At 40.0% G+C, this 24395-nt stretch overlaps 2 protein-coding genes across 5 annotated transcripts in view; one reads left to right on the top strand and one right to left on the bottom strand.

The window, feature by feature from the left end:
• LOC146453124 (uncharacterized) overlaps positions 1-14316 on the bottom strand; it is a 16284-nt gene extending 1968 nt beyond the window's left edge. The window contains exons 1-13 of one of the 2 annotated variants that reach the window (XM_085097031.1): positions 14165-14316; positions 13003-13024; positions 12273-12361; positions 11086-11142; positions 9956-10028; positions 9041-9763; positions 8619-8825; positions 7416-7574; positions 6420-6755; positions 5197-5544; positions 4104-4805; positions 3392-3412; positions 1-3197 (exon numbers count right to left, since the gene is read on the bottom strand). The exon at positions 1-3197 is cut by the window's left edge and continues 1968 nt beyond it. In XM_085097031.1, coding sequence (XP_084953157.1) covers positions 1-3197; positions 3392-3412; positions 4104-4805; positions 5197-5544; positions 6420-6755; positions 7416-7574; positions 8619-8825; positions 9041-9763; positions 9956-10028; positions 11086-11142; positions 12273-12361; positions 13003-13024; positions 14165-14167 — 5937 coding nt within the window. In that variant the 5' untranslated portion in view covers positions 14168-14316. The remainder of the gene's footprint in view (positions 3198-3391; positions 3413-4103; positions 4806-5196; positions 5545-6419; positions 6756-7415; positions 7575-8618; positions 8826-9040; positions 9764-9955; positions 10029-11085; positions 11143-12272; positions 12362-13002; positions 13025-14164) is intronic. The other variant, XM_085097032.1, reaches the window with a different exon arrangement.
• A 283-nt stretch (positions 14317-14599) lies between these two features.
• Positions 14600-21119, top strand: LOC146453123 (uncharacterized). Of its 3 annotated transcripts, none has more exons than XM_085097057.1 (3): positions 14600-14852; positions 16532-16629; positions 19145-21119. In XM_085097057.1, exon 3 carries the CDS (start codon positions 19154-19156, stop codon positions 20942-20944), a length of 1791 nt encoding a protein of 596 aa, XP_084953183.1. In that variant the 5' UTR covers positions 14600-14852; positions 16532-16629; positions 19145-19153; the 3' UTR covers positions 20945-21119. The 3 variants fall into 3 exon arrangements, with proteins under 3 accessions (XP_084953183.1, XP_084953181.1, XP_084953182.1); XM_085097055.1 differs by lacking the exon at positions 14600-14852 and adding an exon at positions 15494-15814; XM_085097056.1 differs by lacking the exon at positions 14600-14852 and having other exon boundaries at positions 16396-16629.
• The last annotated feature ends 3276 nt before the right edge of the window (positions 21120-24395 follow it).

Raw genomic sequence — 24395 nt, 5'->3', positions numbered from 1 at the left:
GGGAGCGAGGCTTCCATTAGGAATGGGAAAATGGATCATGTAGTTAAAAAGATGTGCCCATTCTGAATTCGGATACTTTGCAACCCACTTGCTCACAGTCTCGTCGAGCTCCTCGACGGAAGGTCTTTCTTTGAGACGAAGACAAGCCTTGCAGCAGATTAACATGTTATCGTGGCTTCCAAAACCACGAAGGCAAAGCACTTTGAGCACGTTGTAAATAGAGGAGACTTCTCCGTCACTCAGGTTAGCCCATGTGCTGTACGGAGTCTCGTCGTGCCTGAAAAGGATGTCTTGTACAAACTGCTCGTATAGCGCAGGTGCATCCTTCGTTAAAGGCAATGAAGGCATCGGAACTTCCACATCACTAAGGTCGCTTCTGTCAAAACCAGTAACTTCATAGAAGGCTCGTCGCAGCTTTGATGCTCTTATTTTCGCATTACTCAAACCCCTGATCTCGTTTTCGTCGTAACTGGTCAATTGCCGGAGCTTTACGTCCCGGAAGAGCTCGTTGAGAAGATCAAGTGTTGCAGTACTGAGACCTTGAACGTAGCTGTGCTCTTCCCGTGGAAGTGCTTCTTCCATTTCTCTTGGAATTTCGGCCCTTTTTAGATATCTTGTAATGCTTTCACCTTCTAATCGAAAGAAAGGCAATCTCTTGACAATTTCAAGAAGAGATACGATAGCTTGGATTTTTCCAATCATGGAGTAGAGGTTCAGTCTATGCATCGTGTTTAGTGCTTTGTCATAGACGTCCAATGCTTTGCGACATATATCTATCACTGCAGGCATCAAGCAAGGTTGAATAGACCGTTCGCCAGCTTTAAAATCTCTAAGCTGCAGTAGGTACAGAGTTCCTTTAGTCACGTAGTGATGACTGTAATTAGGTTGATGATTTATGGCAATATCAACTGCAGTATGTGCTGCTTCGATACCAGTCGCAGGCATGGGCAGCTTAGCTTCTTGTTCTTTCTGCATAGTTGTATGAAGGCGGCAATGTAGGTCATCCTTTGTGTCCATTTCATTTGCACGCATCTCATAGCCCATGAATCGAGCCAGCTGTTGCCAGGCGTACGCCATCTCGTCAGTTTGAGAAGCCGTTTGGCAAATTGAAATGAGCAATCTCAGGGCCCCTCGAATGCCATTAGCTCCCTCAAGGATGTCCACTATCAATGGAGAATAGCGTGTGCGCACTTCATAAAAACCAACAACTTCGCTGTCGAAGTCAGAATCAATGCTGCCATCGTCTATTCCTAGGTCCTCGATCAAAACTGGATCAGATATTCTCTTGCGATCCAAGAATACCTTCAAAACTTGCTCCTTCAGAAACTTGTTTACATAGGCTCTTCCTTTGTAGATCTTTTCCAATAGAAGTACCGCAGTGTCTTCGATGTTTATTCTTGACTTGACAACTTCGCTGACGAGAGAATGTGCTGGTCTCCAGCCGTAGTAACCATTTGTTTCATTGAATCCTTCTAGGAGAAGACCACCAAAGATTTTGTGAATGTGTTCTATTAGTGCACAGTCTTCTTCGTTCTCGTTACTGGCTTCGTAGAGAAAGTCGCTGACAACTGGATGGGGAAGAATAGCTCTGCCATCGCTGTACCAATTAAGAAAGCAACAGAAATTTAACACCATCTCATGAATTTTTTGAGAATCACCCAGGAACTTAAGGGTACTCTTGATGTGGTTCTGAAGCCTTTCCTCGATCTTGTCATAGTCGCGTCCGAACAGTTCCAATCCAAACCAAATAAATCGCTTCTCCCTTTCAAGAACCTCTTCTGCTCCCCTTCGTCGCTTGCTGTCACTTGTGATGTTGATCAGAATATCTTTTACAAGTCTCATTTCTTTCTCATCTAGCTGTCGCAGCGGCATGCCGAAGTCAGAAATGGCACTTAACTTTCCAATAGGGAACGTTGATAGAATGACGCACTTAATCTTCCTTTTCATGATCTTTTCTGTTAAACGTCTGGTCTCAATCTCGGGGAAGTTATCGACGAGGATCAAACAAGGAGGAGCAAATTTTAAGTTTTTTTCGTCATAAATTATTCCCTGGAGTTGCTCGATTTGGTAATCTGTAGCAGGCGTGATTGCCTTAACGATGGCACAACGGAACTCGTTCCGTTTGTTCCACAAGATTCTACGACACAGAGTCGTTGCACCAGATCCAGGTTCGTAGGGAACGGTGATGGTCTTGACGTGACCACTGATGTCCTCATCCTCACTGGGCTTAGATAAGGCCTTCAAGGCGTGCTCGATCTTCAGATTCGTCTCCTCTTCAAGGGTTCTTGGAATGCAGTGATTGTGGAACAAATTAGTTTGACTGGCTTGTGCACCCTTGTAAAAGGCATTCCTTTCTTTCTCGATATCCTCCGCTACGCGTGGTAGTCGAGGATTTGGACTGTACACTTCAAGATCATCCCAGGAATGGATCGCTTTGTTGAGAACTTCTTTAAGCTCACCAGTGAAATACGGGAGTTCCGTTGTAGCACCTCTTTCCTCAAACTTGGTCGGCCCAACCATTTCACGGACGATTTCCTTCAACAGCCTCCAGGGAATGCCTGTGATGGAGCATTCTCTGAGCTCTCTTTGCAACTTGGAAGACTTAATGAATGCCTCTGCTACATGTTTACTTTCGGTTATAATGGTAATACAATTGCTGGCCGAATTTCCGAGGATGCTGAAGCAACATTCCATCATGTCCACCATCTCGTGAATGCCATTCTCATCAAGGCCAAGAAAGACGCATAACAGCTTTCCAGGAGGGCAACAGTGTTTGTATGCGGAAAGAGCTTGATAGAAACAGTGCCTGGAACATTTTATCCAGTTTCCTTTCTGCATTTCTTCGTTGTTCAAGATCCAGGTTGTTCCTCTTGTTGAGAGATTAAAGTCTTTACCATTAATCCAATCAGATGAAACTTCTTTAAAGTCGTCAAGTGTTCTGAGCTTCGCTCTTGGTGCATCAGTTGTTTCGTTGCAAACGTAGTGCAATCCATCCTTTTTTGAAGCTGCGTCAAATAAATCAAACACGGCAAGCCAAGGGATGTTTTGGAGGAAGGCTAACTGCGGCGTCCCTCTGTACTGGGGAGGAAGCTTGTTGGCAATTAACACGTAACCAAAATCCTTAAAGTTCATGTCACGTAACCTTTCCCTTACCAAAGAACTGAACCTTTTGACGTCTGTGTCATCAGGAATGGAATCTGTAGTTAACAAGGAAGGGAAAAGGTTATGTACAATGGCAGATTTCCTATTGAATTAATTACAACGGGTACAGAGGGCATTGTCCAGATTGTCACAAAAGAACGTCAGGTGCAAACAGTATCAAATTACACAGCAAGATCTGACTCCCTTGGGTTTAGTACGTTGAATACGGTATTTACACATTACTGCTTACCTTCTGTTGAGGTATTGGCACCTAAACAGGAAAAAGAAGAAAAAAGTTTGACTAGTTTCCTTTGATTTTAAACGACTGAGTTATTTGCACTTAAAAACACACAACTTAAGTAGTTGCGAAAAAAAAAAAAGCCTAAAAAAATTCTAGCTTGAAAGGGAACTCGACCCAATGACCCCTGTGATGCTGATGCAGGGTGATGAGGGGCCCGATGCCGTGCTCTACCAACTGAACTATCAAGCCAGCTGGAAGCTCGTCACATTGCGATTTCGTAGTATACCCGTGAAGGATGAATTAATGATTATGAATATATGAAACACATATTTGAAGTGCAGGCGAAAGATTAAATAGCAGAAGATATGTTTCACATATTCACATTTATTAATTCATCCTTCACGGGTATATATTTCTTTCTTCTATTTAATGTTTCACCCGCAGTTCAAATATATGTTTTATATATTCATATTCACTCTTTCGTTTAATGACTCATCTTTCCACGATCACAAGAAGCCTTCCTTTCAAAGAATTATTGATAGTTTGCATGTGACGTCATGGCGGCCATGTTGGTGAACAGCTAGGAACAATAAAAGTTTTCTCCTCTGGGAGTTCACTGCCATTTTTATGTAAACTTTGTGAACAAAATTCCTCTTGTTTTATCCACCAACATGGCGGCAACGCAAACCACCTATAAGGTATGATCAAGTATTACACTTACCCACTTTTGCTTCTCTTTTCCATTCCTTGTACTTTACCATCAGAGGTTCCTTCACCTGCCGGTTAACTTCATGCTGCTTTATGCTTGTGGATGCGCCATTGGTCCGAATAGCAACGTCATCAAATTCATCTTTGTGTACTTTGTACAAGTCGCTCAAGGCTTTCTTGGTGGAAGTATCCTTTTCCAGTTTGACTCCTCGCTTCTCATCCCAGCGTTTAGAATAGTAAATATTGTCCTTACAGAATTTCCAGTCTCGAACAACTTCGATTTCGATGACATGAAGGTTTCCGCGGCTTCCTTCGCGTATTACTGGAATAAACTCTAAGTTGACACAGTTCTGCTCCCCTCCCTTCTGCAGTTTTCCGTCGTCGCTCTTAATGTGGTCATCAAGAACAAACTGGAAAGCCTTCACTATGTCGTCAATAACGTCTTCTACGTTAAGTCCAAGGATCTCACCTCGTTTGAACTTTGAACATTGTTCTTGAGAATCTCCAACTCCGAAGTAGATGATGCCTTTTCTGTCAGCATTTAGGCAGGAACAAATGAACTTTTTTGCCTTCTCCATGATTTTCCAAGGAAGCAATGAAGGATTTGCGCTTGTAAGAGACTTGAACTCCACTTCTCTATTCTCTTCTGCATCCAGAACAAACCCTCTCTGATAAGTGAACTCCTTCCCTTTGACTCCCAGTGGTCTTGGCGTACCTACGTCAATGTAAATTATAATATAATTACCCCTTAAGTTTCATGTATACAAGGTGGAGGAGGGGGTTCTAGGTTGTCACTGTACGAGGCTGAGATAACGAAGCTTTCCTGAATGGTTTTCTTCAACTTTTATTGCTAAAAAGCAATAAGGAGCACTTGTGATTGTACCCTGCGAGCAGAGGCCCTTCGATTTTCCGCTCGCAGGGTATTCTAATTGCGATCCCAGCTTCTTAAAAAGGTCTGTTATTTATGAGAAACACTTCACTTTTTCGTGAATACTAAGTGGCTAATAAATACAAAATAAGTTCTTTCAACTACATGTCTGTTTTCCATTTAGCGTGTTCTCAAAACTTTTGAAGTAGAAGAAACCATTTGAATTTTGTACACCTACATTTATTAACCACTTGAGAAACATCCTGTTGATGTTCACTACTGGAAGTCTCTACAACGATTTGCGCTTCAGTAGCGGAGGCGCTTCCACCTTCATCTCTATTGTCGATAGAAACCTCTTTTCCAGTCTCTGCTATTGCCACAAGTGAGCTTTCCTCTATTGCAGCTGTTGGCTCCATATTGCCAGAAACAGCCACCTCACCAGCGTTGTTCTTCACTTCAAAATTGTTGTTAATGTCCAGATTTGTCTGGTCCTCTTCTAAGACACCACTGTTTGTTCGCTCCTGTTTTCTTTCTAGCTTCGGTTCGTTTTCTTGAGGACAAGGATCAGAATCCATCACCTTCAAACCTTTTGGTGTGAAAAATACCAAAATAAATCTTAAAATACCATCCGTCCGTCATCCAGGGAGGATTTGGCTGAATCACTGTAACATGTAGAAGGAAGGGAGGGAAACCTTGAATCAAATTTGCATACATATGTTATTCCCACATGTTTTGCTCCATGCATCTGAAATAACTTTTAATGCTTTTAATGTAAGTTATATCGTCAGAATTATTTCCTGGCTGACTAACTGACTGACTGACTGACTGACTGACTGACTGACTGACTGACTGCCCGTCTGCCTGCCTGCCTGCCTGGCTGACTTACAGACTGACTGACCAACTGACTGGCTGACTGTTGAAAGAGGTAAGAAGGTAACGTTTGAATAAGTGAATGATTATCGCAGTTATATAGCCCTTTCAAACAGAAAGCCTGAAAAATGTTCAGGTTTGAACGGGACTCGAACCCATGACTTCAGCGATACTGGTGCAGTGCTCTACTATTGATAGTAATATACCCGTAGAGGTAATGAGATGAAAGTGAATCTATGAAAAATTCATGCATTTGAACGGCGGAAGAAACAATGAATAAGTGAATGATCATTGCGAAAAGAAAGCCTGAAAGCTAGAACCCATGACCTCTGCGATACCAGTGCAGTGCCATACCAATTGACTGATATAAAGTTGTTTATGTAATTTCGATGATCATTCACTTAAATAATTCTTTCCTCCGCAGTTCAAATTTAAAAATTTTCATAAATTCACTTTTAAGGTAGCATTTGTCAATAAGTGCTTATTTGTTCATTTGCAAACACTACTATGCCTAAGGTGGGACGAACGCTTTCATTTTGTACCTTGTTGTTGCTTTTTTTCGTCAACAGTGTATAAAAGTACACTACTTACTTTTGTCTTCGAGGGACGCCTGTTCTTCGAGACGTTTCTCTGTCTTTTCGCTCCTTTGAACTTTAGTTTTGCCTTTCTTCTTTCTTTCCTTCTTTGCATGAGAATGGTGGCTTTCTTCCTTTTCCAAGTCCATCGATTTGGACAATGAGCCCTGAAGTTCGGTTTTTCCACTGGTAAGGGCAATTTTTTCAGCGCCGCATGTTTCATCTTCAAACCAAACGTGCACAAGCTTTTTAAGAGCTTTTGTTTGATTTGACTCTTTTGGTATGATGCCAGTATTACTTTGATTTTGACGCTCGTTGGGTGAAGTTTCATTTGCAATTCGGTTCTCAAAGTCTGTTAATGAAAAAAAAAAAGACAATACTCACAATCTGGCGAAATGCTGCTCGTTTTACACGTCAAATAAATTTTAAAAGGTATTTTGGTTTTGCCATTAGTGATTAGTGACACAATATGAAAAGGAGAGAAAATAATCAAAATCAAACCATCTGCTTCATTTAACTTCCATGCAGAAATTATTGAACTGAAGGCTCGTCTCTCACAAAATTTTATAAGCTACGTTTGGTAGAGCTTCAGTTCAACACTATTGGTGTGCTAATTCAAATATAAAAAGACAAAAAAATTAATAATAATAATAATAATAATAATAATAATAATAACTAGCAAACAGATTGCATACTTTTTAAGACTTTCAAATTTTGCTATTTTCCAAACTGTCAGCTGGTTATTAGACCACATTCTAATTCTTCAATGTTCGGGTAAAAACACTATTTGTACTTTTTGTCGCTTTTTTCAGTACCCGTCATGTTCTTGTCTACTCCTGCAACAAGTATGAATAAACTGAGGAATTTGAAATTTTAAAACATGATCACTCCCAAATCAGTAGCTGAGAACACATTTCTTCACGTTTTAGAGAACAATGGTAATGAAACTCCCTTCCATCGATTACAACAATTTGATTACATGTGATTGATCGAAAATTTTCGTAATACTAACCCGAAGTTGACACGTCGAAATCGTTTTCAGTTTGATTGATTCTGTCTGTTGCGTCTTCAAACTCGTCATCTAGAGTTTCCCATTCACTTACAGATGAAGTTGGTGAATTTTTGCTTGCTGTGTCTATTCGGTCGTCCCTAATGTCATTAACTTCTTCGACTAAAACAAGAAAACAAAAAAGGAAAATAAATTTTTACGAATTAAGGCTTATCCACTTTGCTTCAGATTTAAGTTTAAACTTGTAGAGTTATGTACTTTCAATGGTTCCCAGGCATTAGCACTTTTGAAAAAGAACTGGCAGTGCCCCATCCACAGTCATGACAAACGAGATGTTCAAAGGCCCTACAGTACAATTAATAAAGCCGTTGATTTCTTTGTTTGTTTGAAACCTACAGTCCGTTGTGAGTCTAATAAAACTAATTCAACTCAGATAAGTCGTTCTTCTCATTATTGCTCCAGTCATCAGCATTTAACTGAATCACAAATTCAGTATCCAACGTCGGCGATAAACGTATCATTGTCATGTCAGACCCCTGGGACGGACAGTGTCGCAAAATGCCCCACTAATAAATGCCCCGGGGGATGAGCATTGCTCGAATTGACTGATGCATAATATTCAACGCCGTGGAATAAAGCTGGGTTTCGTTTTGAGTGACACTTCCATTTTTACTTATAACTTGCATATTCTGGCTCTAAAATGCTATGTATGTAAACATATGACACGCTCATCGACCAACAACAGTGAATTTATATCTCCTACACTTGCTGAGTTAATCAAAGGAAGCCGGTTGAAACAAAAGGCAGAACGGCCGTCAGATCATCTAAATATAAACGCAGCACTTTTTACATATTCCAAAGCTGAATACTAGAATTCTAGGGCAGTAGATGATACAGTTTAATTTCAAAACTGCAAGCAAGAGTGCGATGGATTAGCATCATTCCGGCGGAACAACAAAAAAGGGCCTTCTGTCTACTTTTTTGTTTTCCTTTTTTCTTTTTCGGGGAAAAATGAAACGGCGCACCCAACGTCAACCAAAAAATATGTTAACTGGTCAGTAGATAGTAAATGGTGGTTCGAGGGGTAACCATCGAAAAATTATCGAGGGTTCTACACGCGCAGTTTAATGAAAGGGAGTATGTGCTGTTGGTTGAACACAAAACAACTCGAACGTTTCTCCTGTGGGGCAGGTTTCTCATACCTACCGTATTTGTTTTTCTGATTTGCTATCGAATTCACCCAGGCGTCATCATCAGTTTGTTCAATTCTGTCTGTTTCTTGTTGAAGCTGATCCACCTCCGGGACGCTTTTAGGTTCGATCATTATTTCTGCAGCCATATTAGTCACATTTTCGTCTGTATTCTCTTCTGCGCAATCTCTGGTTTTCAGGCTAGCAGCTTGGTCTTCGTCATCTGTGCATTTTCAAGACAAAACAAGAAAGGCATGCAAAAACTGAAGCTACTTGAGTTTTGTTTGGATGATACAGATTTGGTTCACACACAGGGTGTGAATCGGCATAAAAAATTAAATGGGCTTGAACGCGGTCGCTCTATACGTTTTTGTACGGTGGCTCTGAGAAGAGGGAAATTTATTCCAGGCCTGACTGAGTGTTGCCGTATTTACCTACCTGTCTGACTGGGTTTCATGATGTCCACATCACCGACTGTATAATGCTCCTTGCTTGCCGCTGTGGTAATAGCCGTTTCTGGGATAACCAAAGGACTCGGTAATTCCTCATGGGAATTCTCTGATTCCTCCATTTTGATGGAAGATTTTCTATACTTCTTCAAAGAGACCTCATCAGCAGCCATGTTATGGTGAACGTCTACGTCTTTATCTTGAATGTCAACCTTTACTTGGGATATTTCTTCCACCATACGTTTATGTCCAGGTTCATCTTTCCTGCTCTCTTCGTCAAGGAGGGCACCTGTTTCACTGAACCATTCCTGTGGTTTCTGGTGGCTTCCACATGACGTTAGAAGAGGCTCCGCTTTTGCGAAAACATATTCTGCAGGATGACTAACGTCATCTTCTGGGTCTTTCGTGGGCGATTCTGCGAGATGACTGACCGCGTCTTCTGGTTCTTTTGTAGGCCTTATATCTTCTTCTTTTTTCTCATGTCGTTGCGTCACCACCTTGGTATTATCTTTTAAGCCTTTAGATTCGACTGTGACTTGAGCTCCGAAAGTTGGAGGCCTTGTGATTGTATGTGCAGAGTGTTCTTTCTTTGGGGTATCTGAAGAGTCAGATGGACTGCTTCTAAACTCGCTTTTTACGTGCACCTCTGTAGTAGCGACTTCTTTTTCAGAATGTGGCACAACCTCAGGAGAAGCCAAAGCATGGGCCGCTTCTGATAAAGAGCAAATAAAGTCATCTTTAAAAAGTGTGACAACATGCAGTTCAACTTATAAAATTCAGTGATACTGTGATAAAGTACAAATGTTAGAACACTGACGGCTCACAAACCTTAACGTCAGTTAAATAAGCAACAGTGGTGTATCATTTACAATGTGCTTAACATTACTGATAATGAATTTCTAACCTTCAGTTTTATGGTACTTGTGAAACCAGTGCCTGCTGAATTTAAAGCCTTGTCCAAAGGGTAACTTCAATTCCTGTGAAACGCAATCAGGTCAACCAATCAATTCATCAGATCAATCACCATGCCTTCGCACTTCTATTTCAATCCCTCCGGAAGACGTTAGTTTTCATATGGACGGCGTCAAAAGAAAGGCTGTGAATGCACGCCAGCGGCTATATGAGCATTTACATGTCAATGAACATTACCCTGTTACTGCTCCGTTCCTTTTCAACTTACCGATAGTTTTTTGTTTTTTTTTGAGGGGGGGGGGGGGGGGGTGGGGGCTCCCGAACAAGACATGAAATGATCAAGTCTGAACATTTTCTGTTCGTGTCGGAACTTTTCTAACAGCTGGTCTTAGATGGACAGGCAAATCCACTTTAACTCTGTGTTGCCCACTTTTTCATAATGAACTGCTGTTACGGACAGGCTTTTCGCAACTGCCCAAGTTGCCTACACAACTAAGATGGCGTACCATGCATTAAATCCCTGGTCAAATACTTTAATGATACTTCATTCCTATTTGAAGTGTCTACTGAAATCACAACATGAAAATAAAGTCCACATGTAGTACCCAGAACAGACGGAAAGTTTCTTGAAAGAAGCAAAACATTATCCCAGAAGCTACTTACTTGGAAATACTTAGTGAAATACTTTCCCCGGCGTACAACAACGGACGTCAAGGATAGGTGAGTCAAAAATTCTCCTGACATGTTACCGCAACTGACTCTAGCAATCTAGAAACTACATTGTAACAATTGAAACAATTGGCAGATCGGAGTTAAAAGGATCTTTGTTCCCTACGTTTGCCGGAGACACGTTCGGTTAGTAAGTAGCTACTTGTAAGGAACTGAGGAAGCAACCAAGTAATCTGTCTTTATCCGCGGTAAAAATTCAATGAGGTTTACAAAAATATGGAATCAAAATGCTAAGTTTAATTACAATACCTGAAGCTAAAATCTAAACAATTTATATTAACATTTAACACTAAAATCTCAGGTTTTCCATCCCGAATGCCGTGCCTCTAATTGCTTATACAGTGATGCTCCAAATTTGTTTAATGGTAGAATAATTGAAAATATCACCCTTACCTTCACAAGAAAGTTTCTTAGTTCCTCTTCGGATTCCATAAAAAACAATGTGTCATCCTGACGAGAAAGTAGCTGCGTTAGAGTTGGATTGCATTGATAAAAAATTAAAAAGTCCTTTTCATCGAGAAGTCAATTTCCCACTGAGTCCGAGTGTCAGTCTGTGTGGACCGGTGTACGCACTCCTTTGCTTCTTTAGAGGTTCAATATAAGGGTGAGTACCTACTTTCTTTAAGTTTTGGTCTATCAATTCAAAATATTACTGCAAGGACCAAACCAATTCGAAATCCTTTTTCAAGTACGAAATCCTTTAGAAGGAGAGTCTCATATGACCAACGTGTTGACTGAAAAAGCCTTCTAACTATTTGTCTATCCCAGTGGCAAATCTATGTAGAATGCCTTGTTAGATGGCAACAACAACAACAAATGGATTTTTTATTAGACTCATTAAAAATTACTCTCTTGACACTTAATAATCAAAAGCTACTGCAAATTACAAAAAATTACATGAGATGAGAGTAAAAAGTCGAGTAAGCGGGGAAATAAATGAACCTTGCGGTTTTCGAGTTATCCCCCTGCCTTTTACGTGCAAAACAAATAAGATGGATGGACTGAGACAAGTAAATAGCATGCAAACACAGGGAGACAGACTGAACTATATGAGCAGTGGATATAGTATTGAATGTTTAAAGTTTTAGTTACTTCATGCTAATTTCAAGCTGTTCAGGAACCGAGGAAAAAACGGCCAGAGGAAAAGGCCCAGAGCGTGAATGTTTCAGAATAACAAAATGTCCACCTTTCCATGCGTTCTTTCCTTCCTCAAAAAGAAGGGGGCCAGGGCACGTACGTTTGTCCAGTACATTTGCTAACTGAAATCATTATTTTTTAACAAAGGTTAAAAAGTCTACTGAGCAAGACCAGAGGTCTGGATGAAGTTTAACTAAAAATGTAGCTGACAATTGGATTGGCCAAAATTTTAATCTTCACCTGAGAAATGCCTCGGTTTTGAACTGATAACTGAAAACCATAGCCCATAAATGTTAACTGACAGCTAAAAAAATGTCCGTACATTTATCAACTCCATCTCGACCCTTGGACTAGGTTACAATGATAAAGACTTGATCTCGACGGATTGATGGACCGTTATACGCTGATTCAGCGAGAAAGTTGACGAATGTCGCAAATATTACCTGCAAAAAGTGCTCCTTGAAAAATGGTTTCCTTGAAGCAAGCTTGAGTTCATCCAGGGCAGTGAAAGCCCTCTGATACTCAGGGTCATCTGTAGTTCAAAAAGAGATTAAAAACGGGTTAAATATGGGGATGTTAGAGGGGGAAACCAGGAAAAAAAACTAGTGGGCTCTTGGAATAAATGTGATGGAACATTGTAAGCCTGGTGAATAAATGAGAATTCTGTATTATTCAGTAAGTGACACAGGCCTAGGCATACTCGGGAAAAACATCCGAGTGCTCCTATCAGGAGTCGAACCTAAGACCTTCCAATTGCCAGTTCGGATACTCTACCACTGAGCTACAGGAGACTCGTGGGAGCTAAGGCCATTAAACTAGGTTCATTGGACAAACATCCTGCGTACTGCTAGGATTGGAATGTAGTTGGCTCTTGTTGCCTCCAGATTGATGAGCATGCCTTAAGCTATAGAGCATGTTCTTATCAATTATGATTTCGTCACAGGGATCCCAGAACAATTATCGATAAATTGGATATCTTGAAAACGAAACAAGCTCTGCATTTTAGATGTAATTAACGTAAACAAATATGTAATGCCTTATGACTAGTATTCCCGGTATTTTTGCGTTTCCCGACTAAAGAGTAGTTCCTTTCTTGTATTAATTCTGCAACGGTAGAAAATCTTTTGCACACATCGATCCCACGTCATTTCAGTTGCTTATGGGCAAACTTACCTGTTTCTTCTTTCCTTGACTCCTGTAATTGAAAAAAATCGATATGAACCTATTTTTCGTCTGGTAATGGCAACTAGCGTGTGATCTTAATGACATCTGAAAACATACTTTCATAATTCAAGAGCAGCCGGTGTACATCCGCCTCCTCCCCAGGATAATTTAAGCCCCACCGCCTCTTCCCTAAGCTGTGGCATGTTTAAAACAGACTTAATGCCCAGTTCCCCGCCAATGCCCGCTTATTGTTCAGTGAATGTGCTTGGCTTCAACAAACAGAATTCAAGTTATTTCTTTAAGTTTGCGTGACTCCAATCCTTCCGTCGCGTGGCTTGCATTATAATGTTTAAAGGAACGACGCCTTTCGAAACTCACAGAAACATGTCTCGTCCCATTTCTTTAGCAGTAACTGACGCAATCCTGTAGACAACGGTAAAGGCTACTGCTAAAGGGAACATATCTGATTCAAATCGCATGAACTCGCCTTAGAAACTCGTCAGTTGCTCGACGGTCACGAGCGAAAGCTAGCGAAGACCGGAGTAGTTGTTTAGTTATTCTTTTTTTTCATTTTGGACCGTTCTTCGTTCTCTCGAAATGGAAGTTTGAAACTGTGAATACACAGGCGATATCATTCGCTTTGAACCATCCTTCATTCCTTCGAAATCGAAGTTTGAAACTGCGAATATACAAACCTCCGAACGTCACGAAACATTAAAAATCCCAAGTTGATGCGATCATTTACGTACTACAACTTCGATTTTATATATCTAGCCTGAGCTGAGAAGCTTCGCATTAATTAAACGATGACACAAAAGATTAAACTCAACAAAAAGTTTCAAATGTTGTCTATGATAATTCAGTGGAACATGCTGACTAATGCTTTTGTGAAATTTTAATTGTAATAGAATTGCATCGTCTTCAACACATCGTCTTCAGTCCAGGAAACAATCGAACTGATTTTCAAGACAAATCTGGCCTCTGACAATTCGACATGTTTACCGATCAGTCTCCGATGGAGTTCGAAGAACAATATCTCCCGGTTACTGCTAAGTGGGGTATAATTTCCGGCGTAAAGTGCAAATAGAATTTTATCGCATGTCGTGCGTCTGTATAAACAGGAAATCGCCAAAATACTGAAAATATCGTCGGTCTTCTTAGAAAAACTTACCATGCCGTTAAAGAGCGATGATCACAAGCCGTCAACTCATGTTATTTCATTCAGATACTGCGTTATGCTCCCGTTGAAACAAACGGTGTACTTTAGGTACACGTCCAGGGCGCCATTTTACAGTGACTACTTGTTCCAGACGACCACGCTGCATTAGCAATTATTTTCAGACGGTATCGGTTCCCCGAGTTTCTTAATATGGCATCAGTGAAAACAGTGATGTCATGTGGAGCCAATGAGAATGCTTTTATTTCTATTTCCTTACGTTCTTAATATTAATTGTCAATTAACTTAACCGGGCGAAGAGTGCTCCAATTCGGCTTTTTCCTAGCCTGAGTAAACAGACAGACCCAGTGGTGTGGAGAACCGCAGCTTGCTTGGGGTGCTGGGATCTTAGTCATTAAATTTCCGGCCACTTAAGGCGACAGTGTTCTTTGGAAACTAAATTAAAGCAAGGCGTCTCTCCTGAGACTCAACAATCAAATAAAATATTAATTGCCAAAACTTTTAAGTCTTTTATTTTAGTAACATGTTTATTTTCTACCTTTTAGATTTAAAGTCAAAAATTTCTCTTTGAACTTCCCACCATAAGTTTGTCGGGAGTTGTACTCCAGTGCCCTTAGATTCTTTAGGCAATGGTTGGTTGTCCTGGTGACAGACAACTGACCGAGAAGCTCGCGGACTCTAGGTATGGATCGTTTTTCTTCCCAAAAGTAACCATTCGACATTCTCGAACCCAGCCGGCTCTTCCTTTTTGCGCATAACCGACGGCAGGATTTGTCCAATTAAGCCAAAGTCTCTGGGATAGAGAATGGCATTCTCGGCCTCTAGCTCAGAGCTTCTGATTTCACTGCGCAAGTCTCAACATCAGTCATGCGCAAAAGGAAGAGGTGTTTGGGGTTGAAAACGAATGCTCCTTGATACTTGAACATACAAACAATGACTTCACTATATATGGTTAAAGCTCTACAAACTGTAGCGGCTCCACGGGAAATATCACGTTTCCGTACATTACCTTGCCTTTAAACTTCGCTTTCTTTTATTTAATACCTGATAAAAATCTCCTAAAAGTTCGACAGTCTCTGAAGGGTTTTCACGCAAAACAACAAGTGCGTTTCTTTTCATGCAAAGTAAACACTGCTTCATTTACAAACGCAAGCTATTTGAATTTATTAACCTTCTTATATAAACATTAAAACTATTTACTTTTGATCGCTTTCCCCGATAACACCTTGTTGCTATGTATTTGTAACTATGGGAACTCAAAACCACCTCCGTCGTATTTTTTTTTTTTTTTTTCTTATTTCCCGAAATAAGAGTCAAAAAATCCTTTTATCGAGGCACTTCCCGCGACTTTATTGACAACGCAACGAGCAAAGCAACTAGCTTTACACAAAATTAATTTCACCTTTTTTTTTCTTGTCACTTTGAAACAACACCGCTTTCCGTCATTATAATATAGATTAAAAATTTCCATATGCTAAATGTTTTGCCACTCCAAACGTAAGCGTTGTCAGCCATCTTGAATTATAGAAACGTTTTTCACTAATTTAAGATGGATGAAAGCAGAAAGTTTAATCGAAAGATTACCGAAATAGAAGAATTTCGTAACTGAAATTTTGGCATCAAGGTGATTAGCAAGTCGAGAAGGTATGTCGTTAGTGTAGAATGCAGGCCATGATTGAGATTATAATTTTTGTGAATTATTTCTTTCTTTTGGATATAATGATGCTTAACGGATGGTCTTGGGAGGGAAGGTACTAGGAAAAAGCTAACAAGATGTGAATGAAAGAAAAATTAGGACAGAATCGACAAAATTATCGTGCTATGAAACCGTCTCGTATTTCTCTGATTATTAGTTACAAAATTATTTTTGCGAGCTCATGATCAATCAAAAAATAAAAAACCGCGATTTCAGCGATTCGATTTATCGACCTAAGAATTTTTCAAATCAAAAGTTCGCAATCTATCTGGGATTTTTTTTTTTGGAGGATCGTACATTCATGACGAGCTGTATTTTCTACCCGATTTTTACTAATTTGTTTTTTTGTAGAATTGTTGATAATATGAATAAGAACTACCTCTCTGGCTACATTTTTGTTACCTCACTGGCATGATCGGTGTCAATCATATAATTTGATTTGAAAAATATCAGTTATTAAAGGAAGTAAATAAAAACGTAACGTTGGCGCATCCGCGACTGTGAGCCAGTTCAAGGGCTTTCAAACGTGCGACTAATCCAATTATATATTACAGAAAACTCAACTCCGTGCATTGCCACAACAACGTTAGTTAATCGGCAGGAATTCATAATGAATTTAGAGCGATCGTCACTAAATATAATCCAGCTCTTTTATTCTTGTACAGATTTCATTTGCGTTGGAAACCGTGAAGACATTTCTGACACGAAAACTCCGACAGGGAAGAGAGGAAGATTGGGCGGCTGGTAAACAGGTTGCCAACAAGTGAGTGATAATCAATTTATTGGCATTGAGTACTGGTCACATGAAAATTTCAATCTCTCACTTTGAAAATTTTGCTAGTGGAAGAAGTATATGGACCTACAAATTCAGATATTTTCGGACAAAAATTATATAAACTGCTCTAGTTTCTAGTATCACTTAAATAAAAGGCTATTTTTGTCTGACAGAATCGCGAGTATTAGTATCGCTAACACAACAACAGCGCGCTTTTTCGCTGAAGTTCATTTTATTTTAAACCTTCATTGCAACCCGCAAGCGGCCACGTATGACGCTAGCTCTCAGATGTGATCTTCGCCACAAACGTCGAGGATTTCAAATGTCGTAACTTGTATCATCAAACTTTAACTTTTATTCTGAGGTGTGCGCTTGTTGCAAGCATAAACGTTTGAGCTGAGAGCTTAGAAAAGTAGTAAGTAACCATTCAAATTACAATTACAGTACATTATGCCGAATAGTACTTTTTTTTCAGTTTCTGCGAAGTCAGAGTATTTACAACGTTAGTCAAAATTAACTTCCAAAACGACAGAACAAGAGCATGCACGGAACAGGCATTTGATAGTAAAGTGCTGATTCGGTCAACTCCAGTGATTTTATACTTGTGGCCAAATGTTGTGCCGCTCGACCTTCATGGTTACCATGTTTGTTTTAAATTCAACATCTGTTATATACGCCTTTATCCTATTAAATCCGAGGCACCCAACGTTTCATTTCGGTAAACATCTTTTCAAAAGGCCTAAACCGTGTGCGAAATCATTTCTAATTGAATTTATGCAAGAAAAAACTAGAGTTGTCTTGGATGTTTTGTCGCCTAAATCTTTCGTAAGATGAGAAAGTTAATTCATTTTGTTTTCGATGGGGATGAAAATGATTTTAAACAAACGAAACAAGGAAAGGTAGGATTTTCGAAAAGCGATCATCAGCTCGTAAATTCGGGGGATAGTGTATCTGTTCTCTAAAACTGATTTTCTCGACTTCAAATTTCAGCTGAAGAATTCTAAAAGATCAATCTTCGTTTTCGCACAAAAAAGTCCCTCTTAAAGGCCCAAAACGATCTTGGAAAGTTGAACTATTTGTGTTAAACATTCTCATTAGATGCCACGACGGACAAGCCTTAAAATATTAGCGATGATAACAGCTTAGAAACGAAATTAGTCACCATTGGTCTTCGTGTTCTGCCTGCTAAACACTGATTTGCCTAGAGATTCTGGAACGTGAAAAAATCGATTATTAACAACATCTATACAGCAACTGTCAAACCGAAGGTCAAACATTTGCTTTTTATTCGAAGGAAAGAACTTTTGAACAAAGGCCCCTCGAGTGATATTGCCGGAATTTCAAACTGGTTGTTTGTCAAATAGCCGCAATGTTTTGAAACCACTGGCGACTGTGTCTGCCCATACAAATTCGTTAAAAAATTCGATTTTAAAATTAAATGTTTTGGCAATGAATTCAAAGGTCGGCATAACTCGAAAATATATGATTGACACAGCGTAGAGTTAAAGTGTTAAACAGTCAAATTTTTAAAGTTTAAATTTTGTATATATTTTTCCAGATTATAGTCTTTCTTCCTCTTTAATTACAAGTAACTCGCATTTTAACACTTTTGGTACTCCAAAACTGTAGATGAAGTCATTATCCAGAAGAAAACAACGGTTTAATTTATTTTGTAAATATTCTATGCAAGTTTACATCATTCAAACAAAAAGAACGTTAATGAATTCGCTACCACTTAGACCAAAATTTGCATGCGCCAGCTTTGATTGGCTGAAATATAAACGCAAACATACGTGCTCTGTTTCACAGATCTTCTCTGTTGTTAGGGGAAACAGAAATTGTTGCTATAGCAATTAGAATCAAGAAAAACAAAAATTTATTAGATATATATACTAATTCTAATCATCCGTCGAAATAGGTCTCAGAGTTTGCACTGTATCTCTCTAAGTGTGTGGTTTTGTTGTTGTTATTGTTGTTGCTTTTTGTGTAAAAAAAATATATACATACTATAAATCGCAGGTGTAAGGTTAGCCTCCCACACAGACGTTCTTAGGGGTTCGTCACGCGTTCCTGAACCCCTAAGAACGTCTGTGTAGGAGGCTAGTGTAAGGTGTGCAAGTTAAATTTCAGAATCAACCCGCCGGGGTTTCATTCATAATTCTTCATATTTCGCCGCGGCTAACATTTGCACATGAACACTGAAACATTCACAAATCGTTCTTTACGAAGCAAAAACTCAGTATTCGTTTTACTTTTAGAACTCACCAGGCTAATCAGAGAAAACTGTCATTTAGGTATTTAGAAGGGACTTTTAAGATATCTCGAACAGACCAACCGAAAAGAAAGCAGTTTTTCTACTGTGGGTATGTGAAAGGGCTACCTTTTTCTGTGGAAGGTATGTGAAAGGGTTCAGTTACCTTTTCTGTCAAAAATGCATGTTATATCAAAACCGTGATAAAGGAAACTAGGATGTGTGTTGCTAACCAACTGATTCTGTTCCCAGGCAAACAGAATGGCAGCAGTGGCGTCAACTTTCGCTCCAACAGTCACTGTTAAAGTTTACAAGAATGGAAACCGTAACTTTCTGGGTAAAACGCTTGTTATCAACAGACGGCACATACGGACAATGGAAGCCTTGTATGACCAGGTGACGGCGCACATTTCAGCGTTTAACGCGGTACGAAAAATCTGCACGCCGATCGGTGGCCGGCCGGTGCAGAACCTTGAAAGCATTAGAAACAAGAGTGTGTACGTGGCTGCCGGGAGAGAGGAATTTAAAAAGTTGAACTATGCGGATCTTGGCGTCTCAAAACCGCGTCCCCCTCGTAAAACGAACAATTCTCCCAAGAAAAATGTCTTTGTTACGGAGGGAAGGCATAAGATGGATTATGAGTGGGGAAAACGTGATTTGAAAATACTTTACGTGTTTTGTAATGGAGACGTGTTCAAACCCAAAGTGAAAATAGTTCTGCAAAAGCGATTGCAGCAGAGCATGGAACAGATTTTGAACATCGTACAGGAACATGTTTTCTTGGCGGCTGCTATTGCGGCACTGTATACCAAAGATGGTAAACTTATCTTAACGCCGGCCGATTTAATCTCCGGAGGAGATTACGTAGCAGTGGAACGGGGACGATCTTTTAAACGAATGAATTACGGAGGAGGCGCCTCTTCGCTTACAAGGAGCCCTCGAGCGCCGTTTCTACCCCAGATAGGCAACGGCCAGTTGACCAACACAGGTCGACTGCCAAGAAACGACGTGGCGAAGCGAAAACCGCGAGTAACAAAAAATAACATTGAAAGCAAAGGCAGCGAGCAATCACGTGATCAGTCACGTGTTACCAACATCACGTCCCTGACATCACCGCGCGACGTCATTCGCAACTCGTCTCCAGACCCACCGACTGTTCACGGTCTGCTCCAGCCACGCATGTCACAGGACGTTGAAAGTATGAATAATTTTACAATATCTTCCTCGCCACCTGGATGGCTTGAAGATGACACCCCAGTACCTGGAGAAGTATCCCTGGTGAAAGCAGAAAACGACGAGGACGACACCTCAACTGTTGGGAATGTGTTTAAGGCCAGTGGCTTGATGCAGGAGAAAGCAGATCAAGTTAATGACACGCGCCAGACGAAAGAAGAGAAACCGATTGATTTACTTCCGGCAGAGGAAGTTATGGAGGAAGTGCTTGAGCAAGTCGAAAATGCAGGGACGAAAATTTCCTACGAAGAAGACCAAGATGAAAGGAAAGAAAATGAAAGGACTGAAGATGAAGATGAAGTTGAAATTATTGAAGATGATTCTAAGAAGGCGCAAGTCGCGGATAAGCTTGACAAATCGCAACTCCAGGCTTGGGAAAACAACGAACCCGAAATTGAATCTGAATCAAGACCAGCTGATGAAAGTGCCAACAAGAATGAAAATTCTCGTCAATTGCTAAAAGACAGCGACAATCCCACTGGGTCATCTGAAACTCACATCAAGAAAGCAATCGATGATTCAGCGCCGAGCGAGCAAGAGAACGAAGATGGCGATGTATTGCCTGCATCTTCGTCTGCCGATAAAGCAGTTAGTACAACTGATGCTGATGAAAATAATGACAACATACTTTCTAGCTCGGAACCTGAAAAATCTGAAGACCACTCAAACGAATCTGAGGAAGGCAAAGATGGGGTCAATTCCGGAGATGATAATGTAGCTAAGAGTGAATCGGTAAATCAAGCAAGGGGGGATGCATCCCTTGATTCAAATAACAACTCAGTGCCTGGTAAAGAAGCTAGTGACAGTAAAAACGCTTGAGGGCCTCTGACCTCATTTCATACAGTTGGCCGGTGCTAGATGTTTTATGCCAAATTGCAAAAAAAAAAAACTGCCTCTTGCAGTACAGTCAACTCTCGCCTTGCGGACACCTCGCTTTTACGGACACCCCGGTAATACGGACAGCAGCGAAATCTCCGGCAAAAATAGAGTACAGAGTTTGATTCAAATAAATTCCCGCTATTATGGACTCTCTCTCTGTTAAGGATACTAACCCGCGATCCTGTGGGTGTCCGCAATAAAGGGAGTTGACTGTAATAAGAAAAATCGCAAGCCCTTCGAGATTGAACCTTTCTGTAAAGCACTTTAATTAAAGAATGTTGCCATGTGGCGTGGTTCCGAAAGGTATACTTAAAATTACATGTATTTACATGCATTCGCTAATTATACAAGTCACAATAAAATTCGTCACAGAAAAGAAACAAATCACCGCAAAGGACCTAACAATGAAAGTATTTTTTGCTTGGTTTACTTTATTAAATAACGACCTCTAAAACACCGTTAAATTCCGAATGGAAGCCTCTCCAAAGTCCGCCAAAATCCTTGTTATAATAAGCGTTTCTGAATATATGCCCATGAATTAGTAACGTTAAGCTTTTCAAATTTGTTTTGGGTTGTTGGTCAGTTTATGTCTTTTCAAGTTGTTTTAAATGATTTCGTCGTGAAGAGCAAATCCCATCCCCCTCTCCCGATGAAAAAGCTCCCCTATAAATTTCACGTACTTTGAAATGATTTTATGATCAGGGTATTATGGTATTTCCCGCTTTTAGGAATTTTTGTTCAATAGCGATTCAAAAACATTTGAAAGGAATATAGGTTAGCAGCAACATGAAAGGTTAATATCTACTGTATAAGGCTTTGTGGCTTCATATTACACTGTAAATAGAGATGTTATTCAATTTGTATAGAGCGGTTTTCATTTGAGTGTCAAAAGAAGTTCACGTTTGCTTCACCCTTGCTTTACCTCGCTCTGTGATTGGTTAAAAAACTCGCGCCACTTTCTCAACCAATGAGAAACAGCACCAAACCCAATCGTGACTTGCGCGAACGTGTTTTCCCGCGCTTGACGCCGGTTACATGTGTTTGCTTCGAATTTTGATTGGTTCATTGCGCTGTTATATCTTAGCTCCTGATTGGCCAGAATAATTACTTTTCTTTTGATTTTACTACACTCATTTACAAACCGCTCTATTCCATGATTCATTCATATGCTGTCAATATTAAGTATTTTTCTCGATATTTGGTTTGGTTTGTAAAGTGATTTTGTCAGGACTTGTAATAAAATAAGGACCAGAATGATAAAATGTTTTCAGTGGGAACTGGAAGTAGACTGTCAAAAGAAGGGAGAAGTTTTTTTTATTATTCGATAAAGATATTAGCCAAAACAAATTTATAATGTCGTGAACCTTTGTATCATCAACGAACTTGGGGCCAGTTTGATTTTTCCTGTTCCAACGCTCTTTAGTTCGAGCGAATTTCGCTCTTCCCCAGATCAGTATGAATCCAAGCTTTCTTTTCTCGAACGCAATGGCGCAACTTAATCGTTTCGAAGATCATTTTCAAATTCCAGAGGATTCAAACCCTTTGAATGAATGAGCACATGCCGTTAAAATTAATTGGTCAGGTACTGTTGGCTATCGCGTCCATTCTTAATTGGTTGTTTTATCTAACCGGCGAAAGTATGAAAATCAATTAAAGAAGGTGTTCCTATAACACGCGTAGCGCAACCATAAGAGCAGCCAGTCTTATTTCATTTTTACGTGAAACGTACCGCCGCGAGTTATGCCACCCGACGCAGACAGCAAAGGGAAAAGCAGGAACTGAAGCCGGTTCTCGATTGCATGACTCGGAAAGAGGCTTTAGCGCTAATTGGGCCCTGCTGACAGCTGTATTGCGACTAAAAATACCACAAAAATGTCATCAGCTTCTATCGAACATCACAAGCAAACTGAGTAGGCAAAGCTTTGGCTGTCTGAACGAATAAAGAAGCTAAGGAACAACTAAAACAACAGATTTATCGATAGTTCTATATTGATCCTGTGGGTAGCGGCCCGTTTCTTTTGATTTGTTTGTTCGTTTGTTGGTTTGTTTGTTTGTTTGTTTCCTCCGTTAACAAAAAGCCTCGTTTCACCTGCAGCAGTAGGCGGATGCGATCGCGTTGGTTAACGCTTAAGCTTCTACTAAAGAACGATGACTGCATTTAAAAAGTGCCACATCCAAGAACAGAACATGAAAAAATACATACACCCAAAAAATGCGTTATTCGATATATTAGCTATATATTGTTTGGAATGGCCACAGTTATGCATCAGTTCAACCACGCATAGCGTAATAAATCACCCTTGGTTTCGTTCGGACCCCCCATAAATGCTGAGATTGACGGCTTTCAGCAAGATAACAGACGCATTATTGAGAAAAATAAAAGGAAATTAAATCTATAAGCTGGCTGTAAACGACAGCGCGGGCGTCAGCATTTTAAATTATCTATAAAGGAAGAAAATACCGTTCTTAATTTCTCGCCGCTTGAATGCCGATAACAAATTTCCGGAGAATGTAGTGTGGAATATTTTTCCCGTGTTTTGCTTGCCATTATTTTTAAAACAATTATACAGCTGGATATGCTATTTTAGGGAACGAAAAAGCCGACTAAAAACATTTAACGCACAAACTTCATCAGGTAAATCAAAATCAAAATTTCACTGAGTCAGGCTGAATCGTGCTTTTCTCTCTCTCTATCGACGGAGAGAGAATGAATTTGTCAACAAACGCAAAAATTAAGCCGATAACGAAGGAAAATGAAAGTCGCTTCAGGGAAGAGACTGTGGATATTTTCAGGGTCAATAAAGACGCCAAACGTTGTTTTTTGTGCAAGGAACGACGTGAATTTGGCTTACTGCAGTCCACGCTTGTTGATCTCAGAAAAAACAGCGAAAAGAGGATTCAGCGGTATAAAAGCGATACGAGAAATCTTCAATGGGTTCTTTACAGTTTACGTCTACAGAAAACAGGTAAGAGTTGTCAGAATATCCATCGTGAAACGTTTAGTGAAAGAAGGATAATGAATAAATTTTGATGGGCGTGTTCTTTGAAGTTGAGCAGTACCTGGCGATAAATTTGCCACAAGTCGTGGAAAGCAGTTTTGAACCTGACTGGATTAAGACGAAAAGCTAGGATTTTGTGAGGCCTTTTCCTGGCCGTTGATTAATTCAAGTGTTATAATGTAGAACTGATTTGTTCTCCGATCTACTACCTCTAACTCATCCATAATTAAGTACTTGTTTATTCACTTTTGTAGTGTATTTCGTGAGGAAACCTAATTTCTTATAAACCTCGTAGTTTCGTTTAGATTTCCCCACCACTTCTTACCTGTAAACCTGTATTTTGTAATTTGTAATGTGTGAATTATGGCAAAATAAATAAAATATAATGTAAG

The sequence above is a fragment of the Pavona decussata genome, unplaced genomic scaffold (assembly GCF_977016875.1).
Source record: "Pavona decussata unplaced genomic scaffold, jaPavDecu1.1 SCAFFOLD_353, whole genome shotgun sequence".
Taxonomy (NCBI): domain Eukaryota; kingdom Metazoa; phylum Cnidaria; class Anthozoa; order Scleractinia; family Agariciidae; genus Pavona; species Pavona decussata.
This window is presented reverse-complemented; position numbering and strand designations above follow the sequence as displayed.

Excerpts from the sequence above, each read along its gene's own strand:
- LOC146453123 (XM_085097057.1), top strand. The coding sequence starts at position 19,154 with ATGGCAGCAGTGGCGTCAACTTTCGCTCCAACAGTCACTGTTAAAGTT.